The 20,856-nt window shown below is 39.5% G+C and overlaps 1 protein-coding gene across 1 annotated transcript in view; it reads left to right on the top strand.

Annotated features, from left to right (window-relative positions):
• Positions 1 to 11,342, top strand: part of LOC104280855 (protein Wnt-7b) — a 39,666-nt gene extending 28,324 nt beyond the window's left edge. The window contains exon 3 of the mRNA XM_009878641.1: positions 10,630 to 11,342. Within this exon, the coding sequence (XP_009876943.1) occupies positions 10,630 to 11,109 (480 nt within the window). The 3' untranslated portion in view covers positions 11,110 to 11,342. The remainder of the gene's footprint in view (positions 1 to 10,629) is intronic.
• The last annotated feature ends 9,514 nt before the right edge of the window (positions 11,343 to 20,856 follow it).

The raw sequence follows: 20,856 nt of genomic DNA, 5'->3' as shown, positions 1-20,856 counted from the left end.
GCTGAACTCCCACAGCACTTGCAGGTATTTATTCCATCAAAAAAAACCCAACTCACTTAACTGACCACAGCTCTAATGAAATACACACTTGATAGTAAATGCACAACTGTCCATTTCTCAATGGCAGGCTACAAACAGCCGTATAAGTGTCACTTTGGAAAAAGAAATAGTTTCATGTCTACAACCATGACAGAGTTGCTTGCAATGATAACAATAAACATCACGGTCCTATGCCAATTTACGTCCATTGAATAACAATCCTCATAGCTCTCAAAGCTTGCCATTTAAAAAGTATAACAAATCTTTCTGCATAATACATAACTACCTCAGGAGGTATTTTGTTATACCCTTCAAAGCATTTTCCCCCAGACCATAACCTCAAGTGTAGAGTCAGGATTGATATTTGAATGATGGTTGATCCAGATGTGAAGGAGGCAGCTGATGGAAGAGCCAGACAGAAAAGAGTCCTTAAGAAGGGTACAATCTATTTTTCCCAAAACTTGCTGCCACGAGTGTAAAAGCACCTCACACAGCTGTATGGAAGACTTGCAGCTTGGAAGACCAGCTCCAGGTCTGATAACTTCTTTCAGCTGAGCATTTCACCTTGACATCATGCACTGTGTTTGGATACAAAAGAAGGTGGAAGCCTCATGTTAAATGTGCAAGGGAGCATTTAATACTGCTAGATGCATTACCATCCCTGCTTAGAGTGGCTGTGTGGCAGGCACTGTGCCACCCCTACAGAGATGCTGATGCATGTCCTGTTTTGAACATGCTACAGTCTAGATGTGAAAGAGGGACAAAAAAACAAAAGCAGATGCATAGATGGAGAACAGTGAAGTCCCTTGCCCAAGGACAGATGGCGGCTCAGGATCTGAAACAGGCACTGGTCCCAGGTCCCCCGGTTCTAAATATAGACCAGTAACCACTAGACTACATTGCTGATTCTCATTAAGAAAATTATATTTTTACTCTTCATCAGAATTTCATAAGCAGAGGGACATAAGCAAACAAAAGAAGTGTGTGTTTTTACAAATATTTCTGGTAGCATTCATGCAAATGCATTTCTTTTAGTATTTCTAAAACTTAACTTCTTCCAAATGTTCTTGCAAAAACAAATGATAACATTCACTTTCAAGTTTTCAAGATAGTAATAGAAAGGTTTGTAAATACTAAAAATGCAAGAGTTTTTTTTCACAAACACACCTTTTCATAAATGGTATTTTGTAATTTACCCACTCCTTGTTGGCATTTTTCAGTTGTTTTTATACCCATATATATTCATTGTAATCATTAATGCATCGTATTGCTTTCAAAAGCTAAGGATGACTGAAAGGATTTGGTGTAGCTTTCTGGTTTTAAGTACAATCCAACAAATCGCAAGGAATGTGCTCATATTAAAGATGGTTTGGGTGTCGTGTTTAGAAATAATGTTGGTGTTATGACATACATTCCCATGAAATGAAATTGCAAAGTTGTACAGTATATAGTACTTTGTGATTTTGGTTCCTCTGAGATCATCTGCTATTTGTATAAATGAAACATTCTGAATTGAAGACTGAAACTTAAGGTTAGAACAAACCTCTGGAAACTAGGATACATTTTCTTTGTTTCTGGGTTGGACCTTTACAAAAGCAGCCATAGTTTTGTGCAATTTCAATGTGAAATCACAAGCCCCTTCTGAGAACTCAGGCAAACTTGAAATCTGACCTACATTTACTGGAAATTTGACAGTTTTGGCGGTCCTGGATAGATGTGGATTGAATTGTGAGCCTGATACAAAATCTGAAATCAGGATATTTTGCTTATGTGTGGACGTCACTCCAATGTATTCCAAATGGTCCTTAATCACATTCAAGTCAGAAATAACTGCGTTAATGTCTGGACACTTGTTGAAGCAAGTGTCAGCAACACTGAACCTCCATATTGCTCATTTTCCCTTCCAAAAATCTCACAGCCCAACTGGGAAAAGCCTCTACCTCTCTGAGTAAGACTATTAGTACCATCCTTCTTCTCTGACTGTGACTTGTCTTAAAATTTAGGAACAGTTTGGAGTCAAGCTTCTGGTTCATTATTAAGGACCAAAGTAAGGATACTTTTCCCTTGTTATGAATAGGAATAAAAAGAAGGAGAGCACAGGCAACTTAGATTATTATTTTACTTCTTTGTTGCTTCAGTAGTTTTCAAATAATCTTCAATCTTAGGATGAGAATGACAAGACAGTAAAAGAAAAATATGCTTTTGTAGCTCTTTACAGAGATTTCACAGCATTTTCACTGTTCAAAAAACCCTGGATTTGCCTCTGTAATGGTAAGGCTCAGAGTTCTTATTCTGTCATACTGAACTGGCTTTTTTGAGTTAGGTAAGAACAACAATATTTAGCCAAAAAATCTGCTATATTCATTTCAGTCTTCTTTTTAAAGCCCAGAGCCTCCTAGGACAGAAGCATGAGGACAAAAAGGATGCAAAGATCTCCCAACCCCATGTACAGTTATTTTCAGCTTGCTCTAAAGTCAATGGAAGGCCCTTGATGCCCTTGATGAACGTTGATGTCCTTACTAAACCTTTCCCAGAAGGTCATTGTTAGGATCATTATTCAGGACTCTGATCACCAATTTTACCCCCCAGAGCAACTATTTGGATGCTCCCTTATACCATGACATGGGATTTTTCATGTGCTAGGGTGGGAATCTTGCCCATCCTCAATTTCTCCCAGCACTTGTCCCACACGGGTCTGGGAGTCAGAGGCGTTTGTAACTGCAGCAGTTACCATAATGTTCTGCTGTCATGGGGATGTTTCCAAAGCTGGCCTGCTGGTATTTGACTGTTGTCAAAAACAGAGTCCTGAAGAATTTTTCTTTGAGGAAAAAGCAGCACTCTGTAGAAATAATTACACAAACTTTGCAAGCAGATGAGCGGGGAAGTAATTCTGGGGGCTCTTTAAGTTGAGTCTGAGGCTGAGATGCTCTGATAAAGCACCTTCTTGGAAAACATATTGTATTTAGGCTTTTCAGGGAATTTCTGATTACTGAAAGAACAAATCTCATAATTGCCCCGCATTGCATGTTATAATGGCTCTACATTGCATTTCTAAGAATTGTTTCAGCTAACTGCAAGCTTGTGAAGTTTCTAATAAATTTGTAATGAATAGCACCAGTGACAAAATAATAAACTTGCCACAGATGCCATTTGGAAGAAATAAATGCTCAGAGATTCCTGGTGACGCAAGATGCTACTGCTGGAAGATTTCTGCTTTGTGGCAAAACAGCACCGTGCTGTGTAAAAGAGCAAAGCAGATAATTTCACCCTCTCTTTTTAAATGGCCACTATGATTCAGGATGGAAAATACAAGTGTGGTAAATGAAAACAAGCCCCCAAAGGAAGATTAGTGTGAGTCTAATGCAAATGTTACTGAAAGAATAGCTTGTTGCAAATTGGAATGATTACAGAGAGATCTGTGGGCAAAACTTTGATAGAGTAATGAAAAATTAAATACCACCAAAACCAAGTAAGCTTTGATGCTGCTTTATGAGACAGCTTTTTCTACCATGTATTTTTAGAAACAAGTATCTTTATTCTGGGATAAATGAACTTATAAAGAGTAACATCTGGGAATGTACATCATTAATCTTAACTTTTTGTTGAAAGCTTCAAAACAATGACCAGCTCTCATGAGCAATCTCAGTTATAAAGATGGGGTTTTCTGTTTGTTTTTAAGGGGGGAGCTGAAAGAACATGCTGACAAACTGGTAGCAGATCACAGCTTTTACCAAAAAAAGCAGAAAAGAAATGTTTCTAACAGTTTATCAATCAATTAGGCTCTTACGATAGACAATGATTGTGGTTATGCGGAGAAAAAGCTAGCCTTTCCCTTCCAGAAACACACCCATCACACTGACTGCCAGCAACTCAGCCTGGTACCGTCCCAATATTTACTCCTTTGTAATACTGATGGGATTTTCTTGTTGTTTTTTTTGAATGCCTGGAAGATGACAGTATCTCATTTTACATTTGAAACAATAAGAGTGTGGGGATGAAAAAAAATAATTTAGACTCTCTTCAGAAGAAATTATTCAATTACTAGGGAACTTTTCCATCTAAGCTATGGCTTGTTCTCACAGTTCCTGGTGCCACAGGACTGTGGTACCAGGAAGGGTTTGGGTTTTTTTTGCTCACATACTTCGGCTGTAGAACAGATAATGAGGTGATTTGTTGGTCACCATTCATTATATGTATGCATACACATACACACACACACATTTATGTGTGTGTACATAATTATGGATATTTATACATATTTATATGAGTTGTCTGTGCCTAAAATATGCAAAAAAGTGTCAGCTCACTTTGTCTCACATGCAACATCTAAACTAACAAGTTCACTTCTGCAAGATGCACAACAAGCCCTGTTATGTCGCAGTCTGTCCTCACTGTCACCTAACAGGGCATAAAGATTAGAAGCAATGCCTAGAAAAAAACTCTGGTCGAAATGCTCTGAAGTCACAGTGGAAGCTGAATCCCCGTTTCAAAAGTGAAAACCAACTAATTTTATGCTCTTAGAAGCCTAAGATAGTCTTAAAAATGTGACTTTGTTTCCTAAGACATTTCAGCGATTTAAAGAATGTGACTTTCCAGGTTTTACAGCCCTGAGTCCATCATTTGCTGAAAGTTTCTTTCTCTAAAAGAGACAAACTATTTCAGTGTACATCCCTTGTGAGAACACTCATGAAAGAAAAGCTTTAAATAGTTGTGCTTCATGGCATACTTTCCACTTTCCCACTTAAATTGATTTGCAGACAGATATAAACCCAATTTCAAAAAGTTTGGTGTTACAGCTTGGGTGGGTTAGATGGATAACTAATGCTTATCCATATGTCCTGAATATGCAAGTTTTGGCTCAAAATCTCATGAGGATAGTTCTCCTGCTTCCAGTTGGGCTGGATTCACTAGCCGGCTTTCTTTCGTCCAGATACACACCCTTAACATTGACTGCCAGAAGCTACATCTGGTACTACCCTATTTTTTGAATATTTTGCTTTAAAATTAGAGGGGGGCATAGCCAAGTATTTTAGGACTTGCTAAAAGATTTTCTTCTAGAAATGCACATACTTGCATACCATGCAATGAATGCAGAGAGATATTGTTCATCTAGCTAAGCATTACTACATCTTCTGAAACCTGACATCTCTATCCTGCCTGACAGAATAAAACCAACAATGAAATATTTTAACCCTTTAAGACAATACTTAAAATGTTACCATCAAGATTTACAGAAAATTCCACAGAAAAGAGAGTGAAAAATTGCAATCACATTTTGTTTGGGCATGATCTGAACGACACTTCTCAAGTTTTTTACTTTTTGCAACAATTGACTGAAGATAAATTCAGAAAATTTTAACTAATGGCAGCAGTTTATTGCTCAAACTTAGCAGGGAAGAGGCACAGATGGGTTAGGCTCTATAGCCCAACCATGTAACAGCAGGGGCTTTCCTCTGATAGGAAGCAGATCACAAAATCCCAGGCTTATTTCCCACTAGCCAAGAGGAGAACTTGGGTAAAGAAAGCAGTGGGCCAACTTCAGATTTATTTTTTTTTGTTAATGCATTCAGTGGGGTTACTAGAGGAAAGGGTACTTTACCTGGGCAGGTGGGTTAAGGGCAGGAGGAGATGAATTCGTGTCTCTTGGCACCTCAGAGGGTCTCCAGCCCTGCTGAGCTCTGGCAAGTGCCAGGAAAAAAGAATCTCATGCTGTGGCTGGATACTGACCCATCGCAAAGCAGATGTTCCCTGCTCCCGTCAAACTAAACAATAAGAAAAATAGGGATGCAACAAGAGAATGAGTAATTGCAGTAGTTTGATTTCTCATCTCCCATCCCACAGAGCATAAATACTGTTTTGATGCTTGATCGAGCTCACAGAGGAGCAGAAAGAAAAACATTCAGCTGAAGCAACCGTATTCCTCTCCTGCTGGCTCCATGCCTTCTCTTCACAGGGCTGGGCACTACCCGAGGAAATGTGGCAGGAGAACTACTCAGTCTCAGCCTCTGTGATCTGCTATTAATGAAGAATATTTTCAGGACATTTGTACTGGAGGAGTAGCATTATATTAGGGGGCCGGTTAGCTAAGTCGGTCAGAGCATGGTGCTGGTACACCAAGGTTGCGGTTTCAATCCCTGTTCGGTCCCCATGTGTTGCCTGATCTAGTCAAGAAGTGGTGTTGCTGGCAACAGAGAGGCTGGATTAAAATGATCTCTAAGGTCCCTTCCAGCCTAGGCCATTCTATGATACCTTACTAACGTCAGTTACACCCCTAGTTATCTGAGTTAAAACACCAAACCCAAACAAACTAAACTTTGTTTCCCAGATGGGTCCATAAGATCAGTGTTTTGTCAGCAGTAGCGGACCCCAGGCTGCTCTGAGACTATGGTTAGCCAGTGCCCACACATCATCAGCAAGCCATTCGCTTTTGGGCTGCAGCTGCATGAGTATCAAAGGGGTGGTAACATCTTCTGACCAGGATCCATCTCTTTTGGTACTGTTATTACCCAAAACAAAAGCTGATCACTTGAATATTTGATGGGGGAAAACTCCTAAAGTCTTCCATTTCTTTTTGATACTGCAGTCAAAAAGTAATATGGATTTTGTTACATTCAACATCTGGTCCAAAAATGTGTATTTCCACTAAGGAAAACACAAACCAGAAAAGACAAGCCAAAACAAACACACACACAAAATGTTACTATTGTTTTTACATATTTTATCCAGATAGGATTTTTAATATGTACAGAAACTGTATCTGATGTTATGCAGTTGGGCCTAGATATGGAACTTGAAGAAACAGATTTCTTTTCATGCATATTATTTTGGTTTATTTCATTCTTCACAAGTCTTTTACTACTTAACTGGCAGCGGACAATCCTCAGATTGCATTTTCAGTGTATGATTTATATAGGTACAAAAATATGTGGGATAAGAAAGCTTTAACTTTATATTTCACAATTCATTTAACAAAGTAGCAGTAGTTAGAAAATTTTACTTGGCAAGATCATACTGGGGTGGAGAGGGCCTGTATGTGGAAAAGGGACCTAAGGAATGTTCCTACGATTAGTCTGAGGCAGCACAGTCCAACGATGGGAATTTACTTTGGGAGGTAGATCTTGCTGTAAACCACTCAAGATTAGATATGAGGCAGTGACATATGACAAATGAAACTGCTGAGAGAGCAGGTCGTATGAGCTAATGATTTGCAATCTTTAATCAGGCACCTAGCTTGGCACAGTGCATTAGATTTGAGTAAATAAGTACCTTTAAGGCTCAGGGTCAAAGCTTCGCTGGGAATTTTGCTGAGGAAAACTGAGCTGGAGGGACATTTAGGAAGAAAAACATTAAGTGCTCTTCATTCGCAGCGTGGAGCAAACCGGGCCAAACCCTGCCACCTTTGCCAGGTCCGGCAGCACCTTGCTGGCAAGCGGGAAGCTTCACAAGGTACCACGGCAGACAGATGGACCTCTGGGAAAGCTGGAGTGTGCTGGCTTGTCAGCAAAAGGAACGCTCTGCAGCATCTGGGTGGAAAGAGGGGAAAAAAAACCCCAAGAAAAAAGTTGCTTAGAATCTGCTTAGTTTGGGCCTTGTATTCCCTGACCTCCAAGTTTCTGGGCACAATTTTATACCCACAGCTGACTGTGGGCACACAAATTATAGCATTCAGGAATTTAACTACCTGATGATTGGGCCTGTGCTCAGTGTTGTAACCCCAAGCATTCCACATTCATGAGAGAAGCCTCCAAAAAAATTAAAAAACCCCATGAGATTGGCTTCAGGATGAGGCATTAATACTTTTTGAAACTTTTTGAGCCTGCATGGCTTGCATTTGCAAGTTCTTCCACCATCATAAACAGTGGGAACATTTGAAAAAACACATCAGTGAAATCAGATTTCTCTTCAGCAAAATGACTCACGAAACTAGACCTTCAGGAAGACAACAACAACAAAAAAGAAATCAAGATTTAGGGTAAAATGGCTGGAGATTGTACTACAGAGGGTGCCAGGCAGTGTGGTATATAAATGGCAGCATCTCAACCAAATACACACACATACAGGCAAACATATATCTATATACACACACATACATATATAAATACACATACACAAAGATATCACACAGGACACCAGAATGGGCAATATATTTGTCTTTCAGGAACAGTGACACTGTCTGTTGTATCAGGGAAGCACATCAATGACAGAGATGGAGGCTTCTTGGACCAGTGTCCAGAGTGTAGAGCCCACATAGCAACAAGGAGCTTCACAAGCTTCACCTCCTCCCACTCTCTGAGCAAGTTACTGACTTGACCTTTTCAACCAAAAACCAGACATCAGAAGCTTGCACAGAACACGACAAAACATGCACTCTTCGCCAAGATTTACTACTGAGAGAGAAGAAGAGCATGAATAGGTGTTGTAGATGCAACCCATGGGTAATGCTTTCCTAGAAGTCCTTAAATCTTTGTGCTCTTTGATGACCATGTAGACAAGGTTGCCTCCATCCACTTTCTGTCACAGATTTTGCTGCAGTTCTTCTGGGTGCAACTACATGTTGCCCACTGGTTGAGAAAGCTGTAGAAACAGACTAGTTTAAGAAAAATATATTCAGCAATATTAACCAAAACCTACAAGCACTTTTATATGTATCCACATGCACATCTAGATATCAATAAATTATCTTAACTCAGATTTGCAGAACAGGATTGGAATCTTGTTGGGGTGGGTCTGAAAAAATCACATCCTTCTGCACAGCCACCAGAAGAGACCCCTGAGATCCCCGAAAGACCTTGGAGTGTTTCATAAGGCATTCCTCTACTCACTGCCACTCACATGCTGCCACTGCAACAAAAAGTGGCAAGTTTTCTCATTTTTTCATAGGGAAGACAGGAAAGCAATAGAGTTTGTCAGTGGCCTTCCTAGAGTCCGCAAAAAGCAGCTCATCAAGGTCTTGCAGATTTTGTTTTTTAGAGTAGTTGGAGCTATAGGAACTTCTTCCCTAACCCAGTAAACCTACCTAGAAATCACCTTTTCTACCTCTGATAGGCTAAATTGACCTTGACCTGGGAAAAGTCTGTGGTTGCAGAAAGTCTAAGGTATTTTTGAATACGATGCTCTGCTACCTTGTACTTGCTACTGTATGTTGGAATGGGAGAATCAAAACCAAATATTCTCTTTAATATCGAAACCCCAGAAATTTGGAAAAAAACCAAACCATACAATTTAAGTGAAACTCGAACAACTCAGGAGGGTGCCCTCTATTTGCAGGGATAACCAGATCTGTACAGCTTTTATTTTAAGGCCTGTTTCTTAAGCAGTAAGCATTTTTTACTTCCCTTCTACTTCATTATGCCATTGTACTCAGATTTCGGCCCTTTTATCCTTTGCCCATTTCAGTCATGTTCTGGGATCTGCAACGAAACCGCTACAGGAGATGGTCTGCAGCATCAGTAATGCTTTAAGACAAGCTTGGTAGCTCATATTTCTTTGTTAGCATCCCATTGCAAAAGGGAAAGATCAGTTTGCTTTGTTCGTAGGCCTTGATTTTCATAAGCTAATGATGACTGTGGGTGTAATTGTGGTCAGGCTTAAGTGGTAGCGCGAGGGCAGAAAAACAGAGACGCGCTTCCGTGAGGCTGGTTTCCCCTCCGCCGCACAGATGGAGCGGGAGGGCATCTGCCTGCCTCCCCCTGGGAATACACCCGTGCCCGGGGAAGGAGGGACGTGCCAGCCCCGGCACATCAGCAGTGGAGCATGAGCTGAAGAACCCACTAATCTGGGTCCCTTCTGGGGACCATCTGACATGGGATTAATGTCCTCTGGATCAACGTCTTCTAGCAATAGCAATAATAAATGCTCCCATTTCTCTTCTGCTCACAGCTGAGCAGGACCCTTCAGTGGATTTTCTCTTCTCTAACGTTGCGCAATTGTTGCCTCGGTGCAAAAAATGTATTTGTGGCTGAACGTGTGCTTGAGATAGTTGGGCTATACAGTGCAAGGAGAGCTGCTTTTAAAGGGGGTGGTAAGCTCTGTGGGTTGAACAGTTAGTAAGTACGCTGGCATTAGCAGTGCTGGTATAGGCAAAATTTTTAATTATGCAGTGAATACAAATGTTATTCAACCACATAGTAAATATTATTCCATGACATTAAAGTGGGTCAAATTTTTTTAAACATTCTATGAACGTTACTTAAAGCAATTAAGATTAAATAGTCTGACTCTTACAACACTTTTAAAATCATATTTTCTTCTGTTTTCAAAATGAAAATGTTTTGAAAATTTTCTTTTAACTTCCTGGAGTTCCATGAGTTACTTTGGCTCTAAAGACATGTCTCCTGAAATTTCAGTAAACAATCTCCAATATTTGGAAAAGTAATCCAATGACAAAACACTCTGTTTCTGCCCAGGTGCCATGTAAAATAAAATGTGTTATCAGCATTCTGCTAGGAGGTGAGAAGATTTATAAGTGTGCATTTGAAAGATTTCAACCAGCAGTAGTGAACGTTCATATGAACTAAACAGACTGAGATTTAGGGAAGCTTGCATTACCATTTTCCTGCAGTAACAATATGCAAATGTCTGTACACATAGGTTCTTGAAGAGAGAATGAAACTGGAGTGCAAGTGTCATGGAGTTTCAGGCTCCTGCACAACTAAGACCTGCTGGACCACGCTTCCTAAGTTCAGAGAGATTGGATATATTTTGAAAGAGAAATACAATGCTGCAGTGCAAGTGGAGGTGGTACGAGCCAGTAGACTAAGACAGCCAACCTTCCTGAAGATCAAGCAGATCAAGAGTTACCAGAAACCCATGGAGACAGATTTAGTGTACATTGAAAAGTCACCCAACTACTGTGAGGAAGATGCTTCCACGGGGAGCGTAGGTACCCAGGGACGACTCTGCAACCGTACCTCTCCCAATGCAGATGGGTGTGACATGATGTGCTGTGGAAGAGGGTACAACACACACCAGTACACCAAGGTGTGGCAATGTAATTGCAAATTCCACTGGTGCTGCTTTGTGAAGTGCAACACGTGTAGCGAGCGGACAGAGGTGTTCACCTGCAAATAATGGCATCACGTGCAAACGAACAGAACAGATCACCACAAGTGAAGAAAGTGGAGTACAACAAACGACGACAGCGTCATTTTGCACATCTAATCTTTGGGAAAAAAAAAAACACAACAACCAACACCACAACAACCACTCCTTCCCCACTCCTTACATTTCTAAGGATGGTGCATTTTGGCTGCCTGGCTGTTGTAACTGTTTTGGAAATAAGGGCAACAGGATTAAGGTGATGTTGATAACCATATGAAACTTTCTCTCTCTTTCATGTTTTTTTTGTTGCTGTTGTTGTTGTTAATTTTTTAAAAAACCCTACAATCTGGGTGTTGTAGAGTTCTCCTAGTAAGTGTTTTAAGTTATACATATCAGAGAAGCTGACTGCTTTGCAGCTCCCATGATATTTAGAAGACACTTTCTCCTATTTTACAACAACAAAAACACCAAGCCTTGTGCAAATAAAGACTTTTTTTTTTAAGGAAACGAAATCTTCACTGACTAGAACACAGCAGTCTTGCTGCAAAAACTTAAATTTCTAAGAAAGCAGGGAGAGAGAAAACAACTGGTAGGGAGCCAAAATCTACGGCGGAAATACTCCACTACCAGTTTGGAAAAAAATAACACTCATGAAATTACATCAGCTGCCAGTGACACTGGAACTTTTTGAATGAACATTAAAAATAATTATTTATGTTTTTAATAGTATCAAAAAATTCTAAGCACTAACGGGTAGCTATGTCTTAATTCTGTACTAAATGTAAACTTATTGGAACTCTGACTTTATGATTTTTTTGTATTTGGTTCTCCCTAAGTTCTTCAATGCTACTGATCTATTGTCACTCCACTATTAGAGGGTTCAATTACTGTAGGCCTTAAGCAATTACCAGAACTGAGCAAAAAGATCACATGAAACTGTGGTTACAAATGCTTGATAAAGACTTTTCCCGCTTGCCTCCTGAATAAGAATGACTCTTTTAGACTCAGGCTTGAGGTGTGGAGCACCTGCTCTCAGGTCCTCATAGGGAGTTTTAGGGTACAAAGACATGCTTCAACAAGTATCAAAGGTTTTGCTTTGCTGTCAAATGCACTGGCAGGATCTTCCAAGTGTTGCATTTTGCCTTTGAAGGTTTAAAGGTAATATTACCAATAGTTTTAAATAACTTATGCTCAGTTTGAACTGAGAAGTTAATAAAAATACGGTATCTGAGCTCACAGTTTGCTGCAAACTGTGAGGTATCATGGCTTCGTGAGCATAAGCAAGCTAAAATTTGGGTTAGTCTGTGTTGTTGTTATTCTAAGGTTGGCAATAATGTACCCCTGGTAAACACATGAATGTTAAGAAAGAAGCTGACTTTTTATGCCAGGATTCAATTCTAATCCACACACCCTTTCTCTATGAGAGATTTTTAAAAAATCCTCAGATATTTTACTACTGTAAAATCTAGTGCTTTTAACCCCAAGAGACAGATGCCCACTTATAACACAGAACATTCAATCATATAAATATTTGCTTGTAGTAAGGGTCCCTACCTGATTTGCTGAAAACTTGGATTAAAAATCTCCTAAAGTCTGCATATCTGCATTTCCAGCTTTTGTTTCACATTCTTACTTTTATTTACATCCATGAGCTCTCTCCACCTGAGGAGAGCACTTGCCATACCACATGGTGCTCTTGGGGCAAGGGGCTGGTGCAGCTACTGCTCCGCCAGCTCCAAAGCTGGATATATGAATGAGCCAGGAATACCTCCATAAGTTATCTGCCTGTATTATCAAATCATTTGGGGACCTTCATCTGAACACGCATGAGGACCTGCCTTTCTGACCCCAAGCACTTACCCTCTGAAAATCAGACTCTTTGGATGACTCTCCCATGGAGCAACCCCAAATTGAAAAGCTTATTTTTATCATTGTTGCTGTTGGTTTCTAAATACCAGCCTTGGCATGGATGAGTGCAACTCCACAGAAGTCAGCAGGAGCCCCCAAAAATGCTAGAATCACACCTTATAATTTAAAGTCCCTTTGATTCATGGGTATTGTTGAATAATAGTGACATACTGTACACTCCATTCTTGACAGGAAGCAAATAAAGCTCCCAAGCACAGTAATGCACAGTCTTATGGTACTAGATACTGTAAATATGTTAGAATAGTATTTGTTAAGTACAATTGAGGAATCCAATTAAGTTATATTATTGTATATCGTTTAAATGTCTATAGAGTATTTTAAATTATTGTGAACTACACTGCGTTAAAAAAAGAAAAAAAAAGGTTATATATTATGACACCAACCACTCTGAAAAGTGGACCAAAGTGACACTTTCTCTCCTTTTTTTACAAACTCCTATTTCAAATAGCTCTTTCAGCTATTGTAACACCATCGTAACAGTCCTACAATCGGACTAACTGTTTGGAATGTAATGTTTCAGAGTATCCTATAAAAATTTTGCTCATGTGGGGGTGCAGAAGGTACCATACGGCACAAAGCAGGGACTGACCATGGGAACACATGGACTTTGAACTCTGTCCCAAGAATAAGCAATTTTGGTCAGAGAATATGATTACCACTAACCTACTGAAACATCCCCACAAAATGGTAACCTTTTAACGAAGGTGTCTATGAACAGAAGTGGGTTACACACAGCTTTTATCTTAAAAAATGTAGTTTGATGTCAAAGAACTGTGACAACAGAGGTTTGAACGCGACCAGCAACACAACGTGGTTTAACCATACTTTAGCCGTGACAAAACAAAAAATACTGTATGTTATTAAAGAATTTAAGAGCAAAGATCAATTTGTTTACTATGTTAATGTTTTATGGCAAGCAGAAAACAAAATATGAAATATGTTTCCATTAAAACTTAATTTTTTCCCCTTCTAGTTCCCTTTCTTTTTGTTTGTTATTAATTCAGAAAAAAAAAAAGAAAAAAAGAAGGCAACATCGCTTTATGCAAAGGCATTTGTGCACAGGCTTCTGTGGGTGAGAACTGATAGGTAAATTCCAAGTCCACAGCAGGTTTTTCTGTTTTATGAGAAACAATAACGAATGTGCCTGTGTTTCTTATCATGATCCAGTCACCTACCTACACCAGTGGTACAGAAGAACCAGCACAAGCACCAACCTTGCTACTGCCAGAGACTTTGATTGACTCAAATGAGGAGGAGATAAATGTTTTGTGATAGAAATGTGGCATCCAACTCCAAAACAGTTCTCGATCATGAACTTCATGTAACAGGTTAACGAAGAGCAAGTAATAAGAGGCGCAGGGGAGAGGCTTGAAGTCCCAGACTATAGCACTTGCATATGCTCCAGCTTATTCAAGGAAGTTAGAGACACATCTGAAAACCCTACCTGAATCTGCACCTAAAAGATTTTACAGCATTACCTTGGTCAGAATAGTAACAACGCCCCGATAACAAAAATACTGTCTTCTTACACGACATCTGAAGAAAATGTACAATATTTGGTGTATTTGTCCCTTGGGGAAGATATCCAGTTATAGACAAAGGTATAGTCAAATTCCACATGAACTAAATCCAAAATAACTTCATTAAAATGAACTGATTTGCCCTGGTTTATAGCAGCAGAAGTATGCACAGCATTTTACCCATGGATGCCAAAGAAAACACTGCACCTTCTTTCTAATTACATCATGGGAAACTTGTTAATAGAACTGCAAGAAGTTTTTATAGCAAATGGTAATATTACATTCATTTCTATGCTGATGTCTGGAAAGTAGATGAAATACATCAAAAGGTTTTCAAATCTTTTAACAAATCTAAAGCATGTTGTGAGTAGATCACTTAAAGTTTCAAACGTATTTCCATGGATTTCTCTCCTTGTTTAAGGTTAAAACCCCAAAGTGATGCTGAACGTAACAAATCAAGACCTTCCCTTACACCAGCTTTCCCATGCAAATAACTCAATACGCCTTTCACTATTGAAGGCACAACTGGTGTTCAACAGAAAACACTTTCTGTAAAGCTAGAGGTAATTTGTATTCATAGTAATTTTCATAACTGGACAGAATGACTGCACGTTTCCTTTCCAATCCTTTAGAGCTTTTGTTGCAATGACAGTTCCCACAGCGGAGGCGGTGCAGTAAGTGGTAAAGACCCAACATTCTTCTCTCCAAGTGATGGCCACAACTATATGTGGGATATACACAACTAAAACTGTCTAAGGGGAAAAAACCCCATCAAAGTTGGAAAGGCAGGGGAAGTTGTAAGGAATTTCAGTTTGTGATACTGATATTGTAAGAAATTTGCACTCAAAACAAACCGCAATGTAGGCTGAGCTTCACCCACAAACTTTTCTCCCCTCAAATCCAAAGTCTCCATCTGCATCTCCGCACATCCAGACTGTTTCATTGGAGAATAAGCACGTTCAAAGGCTGGCAAGTATTTTCCTTTTGGTGTTCTAGCTGCTATTAGGAAACTGTAGGGGATAATTTTCTGACGGGACACGCAACTGCAAATTTAAAATTTGCATCTCAAATTTTAAATGGGGATCTAGTTTGGTTTTTTTTCCCTGCAGGACAGATATATGTGCTTTAAAATATTTGTCTGGTGAAGCATAAAGATGGCAGTTTTCACATAATATACAGTTGTTGTTTGTAGTGTGTTCCACAGAGTGCTGAGGCAGAAGGAATAATACTACTGTAAATTCAAAATCTTCAGTCATGTTGTTTTTACTGAAAGCAATACAATAAATACTACCCATGTGGAGACCTGACTGTGATTTTGTTTTATAGGATGGTGCTTTTCATAAGTTGGTCCTATAAAAGGCCAAAAATATGGTAATAATAAAGTTTACTTTGGTTCCGGATCCTCTTATTCTCACTTTAAACAGACCATAAGATCAATAAGGAACCAGCTTAATGACATTTAATCTTGCACATAGGTGTTAAAGACAGTTAAGATACTTGTTTCATAGAGATTGCAAACAAATGGCACCGCACCAGACATTGGAAATGTTTGCATTGAAAGCCAGATGTACGGTTAGCCCTTGCCTTCATTTGCCCAGCAATTTAGGGGAAACCCAGCATTTTAGATCCCATACAACTAAAAGGAATTCCCAAGGAGATTACAAGATTTTGATCTTATTGTTTAATTCCTGTGGCTGAGAATGAAAAGGAGCATTCCCTCAATCTTTGGGTAAAGGGAAACCCGAAGGCATTTTGAAGACTATTCACACCACTCAACTTAAAAGACTAAAAGGCGGGCTAAGTGAGCTGCCAGCCTCTCTGGACGCCCTCTACAATAGGGAGAGCAAACTTGCTCTGGGGGAGGTGTTAGTTCAGCTCCGACAGACCCTTTCCTGCTTCTCAACCAGAGAAAAACCCCAGGGAGACACATCGGATAATTTATCTGCTGAAATTAAGCATAGAAATTGTGTCGTGTGAATGAACTCCCATTTCCCCTCTACTGTCTGCCTCAGCTGCTCTTGGGCACTAATTACATTTTCCTTATTCTTTTTTTAACTACAAGCTTTATTATTTTATGTGTTGTGGAATAGATACTCTATTATGTCAGTGAAATTGGCTCTGGTCTTCACTGAAACTGCCACTCTGCTCTCTCTTGCGACCAATCTCCAACTCCCAATTTTATGCATGAACTATCCAACTCCCAATTTTATGCATGAACTGTTTCCCTGCAGAAATTATTTCAAAGCAAATTGTAAAAGCCGGATTATTGTCCAGTGATTTGATGAAGGAGTTTCCGACAAAGCGGCTTATTTATGATTTTGAATTTCTCTTAGCATATGTGCTGTGCAGAGAACTTTAATTCAAGGGGTGCACTTTAAATAATATTATGATACTGATGGTGAAGGATCCTAGTGGGTGTACATTGCAATCCTCTCCTAGTTATTTCATCACAGCGCATCCAGGCTACTGCATGTCAGAATATGCAGAAAGGCTCTTGCAGCAGCTGCATCCCAATTACCTGCACGGATCACACCCTGCCATGGAAGCCTACAGGTTAGGCTGGTTAAAGACAGTGAAACTTAAGTTTTGTATTTTCAGTAGTGCTAGCCATCACACAGAATATGGTTACTTATCTCAACACCTTTCTGAGGCAAGTATTATATCTTTGAAGACAAAGAAATACATACGTTAACTACTAAAAAAACTTTAAACTACTCAGAGAGAGGAAAAGAGGCACTCCTCAAATTAAGCTGTATATTGCAAATAAAAGCCTAATATGCACACACATCATAGTATTATTTCCATATACATACATTCAAATACACATAAATGTGTTAAAAATACGTAAATATATGTGTGTGCATATTTGAAAAATACACACTGCAGATACTCAGAGCACTTTCTCTAAGATCCTCCCTCAATTTCTCCATTTTCAAAAGGAGTGGATTTTGTTGCCTCATCCTGAAGTACAGGAATTTTCCACACTTCCTTCCAGCTGTACTGTGTCATCAGCACCATAATGCCACCTGATAACACTTCTTTCTTTCATTTGTAGGTTTGTGGGGTTGGTTTTTTTTGGAGGTCTCAAAGCAAAGCAAAAAAGCTCTCATTTTGCAGTTGGAGAAAGTGGAGATGCACGAAATCTCCTCTCCCTGCCCCCCTTCACCTACTCAAGAAGAGGAGGCAGCCTAAGTTAGCTCTCTTGCCAAAAGCTCCAGCAAAAGTCCAGAGTTAGGGCTACAGCTCATACGTCCCGGATTTCAGTCCGGGGCTCCGATTACCAGCCCTACCCATTGCGGTTGCTGCAATGCACAGGAGCGTCAGTTGTGATGAATATACGTTTACTGGCAAGCACCTCACAATCCTTCTTCCTTATCTCTCTCTTTTAAAGATAAGCTACTTAATATTTGCCCCTGGCTGGTATCAACAAATGTGTCATGATACGCACTTACTTTGCACCCGTGCTAACCTTTTGAGCAGATGCAGGCATTTTCAGTCAGAAAATCATCACCGGTATGCTCTGTTAGTACATTTACAGTAATGAGTCAGATAAATGCTTTCTGTTTTTAAAAGACTAGAAGCAATGCAGCAGGACAGGTTTGTCCACCCACTGGATTTTGTTCCAGCAATTCTGGCACAGAGCTGCATCTGGGATCAAATTGTCTTAGGAAGCCAACACGCCAAGCTTGAACAGTAGGCTAATGTAAATATATAATGGCGTGGGAAAAAGTCCTTTGTTTGTTAATATTAGGTGATACAGAATATCTGTTGTTCGGGACAAGGAACCAAAGAGTTGTTGGATTACATTCAGCAATGCCCAGTTGTTTGTTTTTTTTTTTTTTTTCCAGTGCGTAGGTTGCCTTCTTCCCTGTGCATTTGTGTGCGCGCACGCACGCAGAGGGACTCAGGAAGCATTTAACTGAGTCAACGCGTTCTTAAATGCGTTCTTAAACTTTTAATCTCACGGACAAAAGGGAAAAAAATAAAGCATTTAGTGGGAAACTAAGCAAAAAATACCTGGAGATGGGTTGCAGCAGCATGGTAAAATAATATATGCTTTGGAAGTTTCAGCTGACTACCTAATCCAAACCACTCCTGGAGGAAGGAGATGGAATGAGGAAGTCAGTTTGCGGTCACCAGCTTCTCTGCCTGTGATATCCAGTACATAATTATTACAGGGCTACAGTTCAGCCAGCTTTTGACAAATGAACTACCAAGAGTTTTCTCTGCATGTCTTCTATTCAAGTGTGTTTAGTCATAAATATTTGGTTCTAATGGCATTTTCTTACTCAAACAGAGCCACTCCTATGCATTAATAATACATTTTATTCTTAGTATAAGCCTCTGAACAAGATTCTTTTATTCTAGCTGAAGGTCTTTTTACAGAAGTTGAATATCCTGGACTTTTTGCACCCACACTAGTTTTGACTAATTTTACCCCTAGCACTCTTCATCTCCGAACCCTTTGCAACAGTCCTCATACTCAGTGCGGGGCAGTTCCCATGAAATAGAAACATTCTCTGTGATATCCAACAACTTTATCAAATTAATTTCATAAAAGGAAAAAGCAATAGCAAAAGGACACAGGCATCAGGTCATAACAATAGATTTCTTTGTTCCCAAGGACTTATACTCAGCTTCTCTGTTCTTCAGGCTCATAAAACAGAAACTTCCGAGTGCATGTAATGCTCCCAGTAGATCATCTAGAGGTATCCTCATTTTAGAAGTATCTGTAAATACCAACTTTCTGTCCCAAAGATCTGAAGCAGGAAGCAATGAGCCCTGGTAGTGCTACTGTATAAGTTGACTGTATTTGCAAACTTAATATTAAAGTGACAATCTATGTACGGAAAATATTTATTGTTAATCAGTGCACATTTTTCAAGTCATACCATTTTTTAAATGAGGGTCAGTACTCATTTCCATTCAATAGATTTTTACAAGCAGATCATAAGAGGTCATACCCTGCTTTGGTGATGGTTTCCTGAAGTGGAAATTAAGATTTAACAAGTCAAATGCTAGCATTTGAAATGCTGTTGTAGTTTTTGATTCTGTATGAGCAACTGATGTATAAGTAAAACCCATTTAGTGGAAGTATTAGTGCTGGCAATTTTTTGTTATCAGTATTCCTGAAATATTCTGTCCTTCCCTAATTACCCACCAGCAAAGAGAACAAACAGAAATAAAATTTTTTAAAAGCCAGCCAAATGGATGCTTTGCCAAGGATCTGCATTTGCTTTGCTTTAAAAACAGTACCCTCAGTTTTATGCTTAAAACCTTTTGCATTCAAGAGAAGCCTCTTTTCCCTAGATGGGTTTACTTGAGCTTCTTTTTCCACTCCAGCTTTTTAGATAGCTACACTCCCTCACAATCTGATGCCTGTTCAAATGTCTCTACTCAAGCTGTGACAGAACCAAAAAGTACTTGTAGAGGGTGTTGGCCACAGTCCTGAAAGCCTTTCTGCTGGCACTTCAGAGCAGTGAAGTGTTTGTCTGCTCCCATCATCTCCAGCCGAAAGAGGAGGAACTGAGCTTACACTTCAACCGTGTGTGACTGCAAGGTAAGCCGCATCCACTTAAGGAGAAATAAGTCGGGAGCTCAAGTTCCTGCCCTGAAACTCTTCAAAGGTGACAGTTATTATCAAATTCAGCTCCAACTCTACGGCCAGGAAGGCCACACTAGAGGATGCCATGACCTAAATGAGAGGGTTTTCTAAGTCTCGCTTCCAAAGTGGTTAAATCTCTCTGACTGGCTTTTGAACACCTCATCCTAAATATCCCATTTCAATTTTCAAAATTTTGAAGCACGTTTTGTTCAAAACCTTTGTGTTTAGCACAATTCCCATGTTTCACTACCTTTCAATAATTCAGCTATCAAAAGACTTCTCAATAAGGGATTTTTCAGGATTAGTCACAAGATGATAGTGCAGCTCACATACTCAAAAGAAGCACTAGGAAGAAAAAATAAATCAAAAAAGCAGTGACATGAAGCTTAAAATTTTGAAACTACTGAAAAGATGGAGTTTGTGCAGATCAGTTATGTTAGCACAGATCCTCATCAGTATATAACTGCAACAATTATGAGGCTGGTAGTGTTGCACCCACTCATCTGTCCTATAACAGGTTTGCACACTCGAAAAAGACCACTAATCCTGTGAGATAACACTGCACAAAATTTTCTTTGGTGAAAAAAGAGAGGTTAATCAGGACAAAAATAAGGTAGAGTTAGGATGAGTCTCTCAAGTGATCATAAAAATGGAATACTAGGAAGTGAGAAAAATTTTTAGAGTAGGCATCCCTCAATGTCTTAATTTTTATATAATTTTAAT

The sequence above is a fragment of the Apaloderma vittatum genome, unplaced genomic scaffold, assembly GCF_000703405.1.
Source record: "Apaloderma vittatum isolate BGI_N311 unplaced genomic scaffold, ASM70340v1 scaffold27061, whole genome shotgun sequence".
Lineage (NCBI taxonomy): Eukaryota > Metazoa > Chordata > Aves > Trogoniformes > Trogonidae > Apaloderma > Apaloderma vittatum.
Note: the sequence above shows the minus strand (reverse complement) of the source record. Positions and strands in the feature narration are given on the sequence as shown.